At 61.8% G+C, this 2,235-nt stretch overlaps 1 protein-coding gene across 1 annotated transcript in view; it reads right to left on the bottom strand.

The window, feature by feature from the left end:
* Window positions 1-2,235, bottom strand: part of TAF6 (TATA-box binding protein associated factor 6) — a gene marked incomplete at both ends in the record, with an annotated part of 15,186 nt that overhangs the window by 8,832 nt on the left and 4,119 nt on the right. The window contains 3 exons of the mRNA XM_014962086.1: window positions 46-147; window positions 973-1,050; window positions 1,719-1,861. Coding sequence (XP_014817572.1) covers window positions 46-147; window positions 973-1,050; window positions 1,719-1,861 — 323 coding nt within the window. The remainder of the gene's footprint in view (window positions 1-45; window positions 148-972; window positions 1,051-1,718; window positions 1,862-2,235) is intronic.

The raw sequence follows: 2,235 nt of genomic DNA, 5'->3' as shown, positions 1-2,235 counted from the left end.
GGGAGGTGACACCGGTGTCCCCAGAGCGTCCCTGGGGTCACTCACGTATTTCTCCAGGTAGAGGGTGGGGTTGTCCATCAGCGCCTTCACCATCCGCATCAGGTAGATGAGGAGAGCCAGGTTGTTCTGCACCACGTTGACGCGGACCTGGGGACAAGAGGGGACACTTGGTGGCACTTGGGGACACTTGGGGACACCTGGTGGCACTTGGGGACACTGTGGGGGGACACAGGAGGGACATGGAGGACACGTGAAGGATGTGGAGGGACACAAGGAGCCACGTTCTACACCACGTTGACGTGGACCTGGAGACAGAGGGGACATCGGGGACATTGGGGACACTTGGTGGCACTTGGGAACACTTGGGGACACCTGTTGGCACTTGGGGACGTGGAGGGACACTTGGGGACATGGAAGGGGTGACACACAAGGGGACACGGGGACAGCCCCAGGTGGGGACGCAGGGGGAGGTGGTGGTTTCCATCCCACGTCGTGATGATGGGGACGAGTTGGTGGCACTTGGGGACACATGGGGACACTTGGTGGCACTTGGGGACACGTGGGGACACTTGGGGACACCTGGTGGCACTTGGGGACATGTGGGGGGACACAGGAGGGACATGGAGGACACGTGAAGGACATGGAGGGACACAAGGAGCCACGTTCTACACCACGTTGACGTGGACCTGGGGACAGAGGGGACATCGGGGACGTTGGGGACACCTGGTGGCACTTGGGGACACCTGGTGGCACTTGGGGACGTGGAGGGACACTTGGGGACATGGAAAGGGGTGACACACAAGGGGACACGGGGACAGCCCCAGGTGGGGACGCAGGGGGAGGTGGTGGCTCCCATCCCACGTCGTGATGATGGGGACGAGTTGGTGGCACTTGGGGACACTTGGTGGCACTTGGGGACACGTGGGGACACTTGGGGACATCGAAGGGGACATCAAGGTGGGGGGGACTCACCCCCTCGGAGATGAAGGTGCTGAATCGCGGCAGCATCTGGTAGAGGCCGGGGTCGGTGGCGATGCTCTGCAGGGCCTCCTGCGTGGGGACACGGGGATGTCACCAAGGGGGGGGACAGGGGACACCCCGGGGGGGTTGGGGACACTTGGGGACATTTGGGGACATGGTGGGGGACACCAGGACCCCATAACTACGTGAAAGACACAAGGAGAGCGAGAGAAGAAGACGTCGTTGAGGTGGAACCATCTCAAGACCAAGGGCCACCTCAACCTGAAAGGCCTTGGGGACACCGGGGATGTCCCCAAAGGTGGGGTTGGGGACATTTGGGACATTGGGGACATTTGGGGACACTGGGGGGGGACACCAGGACCCCATAACTACGTGGGGGATGGGACAAGAGGGGGAAACCACCAACCCAGAAGAACACCTTTGAGGTGGAACCATCTGAAGACCAAGGGCCACCTCAACTTGAAGGGCCTTGGGGACACCGGGGATGTCCCCAATGTCTCCAAAGGGGGGGTTGGGGACATTGGGGACATTTGGGGACATGGTGGGGGGACACCAAGACCCCATAACTACGTAGGGAATAGGACAAGGGGACATCGTTGAGGTGGAACCACGTTGAGATGGAACCACCTCAAGACCAAGGGCCACCTCAACCTGAAGGGCCTTGGGGACAACGGGGATGTCCCCAAAGGTGGGGTTGGGGACACTGGGGACACTTGGGGACATTTGGGGACACTGACGGCGCGTTTGGCCTCGCAGGAGCCCACGCAGGCCTCGGTGATCTCCTTGTAGTAAAGCTGCTGCTCCACCGAGAGCTCGTGGACGCTGCGGGGCTTGAGACGCAACGGGGTCCCCTCCAGGAGGGGGGTCTTCTTCTCCTTCCCTGGGGACAACAAGGACAATGTCACCCAAACCCCCTGAGATGCCACCAAGGGGCCACCAAACCCCCTGAGATGCCACCAAGGGGCCACCAAACCCTCCTGAGATGCCACCAAGGGGCCACCAAACCCCCCTGAGATGCCACCACGGAGCCACCGAACCCTCCTGAGATGCCACCACGGAGCCACCGAACCCTCCTGAGATGCCACCACGGAGCCACCAAACCCCATGAGATGCCACCATGGAGCCACCAAACCCCCAAAGATGACAGCATGGAGCCACCAAACCCCCCTGAGATGCCACCATGGAGCCACCGAACCCCCCGAGATGCCACCAAGGGGCCACCAAACCCCCAGAGATGCCACCATGGAGCCACCA

Source organism: Calidris pugnax, unplaced genomic scaffold, assembly GCF_001431845.1.
Source record: "Calidris pugnax isolate Ruff unplaced genomic scaffold, ASM143184v1 scaffold1262, whole genome shotgun sequence".
Taxonomy (NCBI): domain Eukaryota; kingdom Metazoa; phylum Chordata; class Aves; order Charadriiformes; family Scolopacidae; genus Calidris; species Calidris pugnax.
This window is presented reverse-complemented; position numbering and strand designations above follow the sequence as displayed.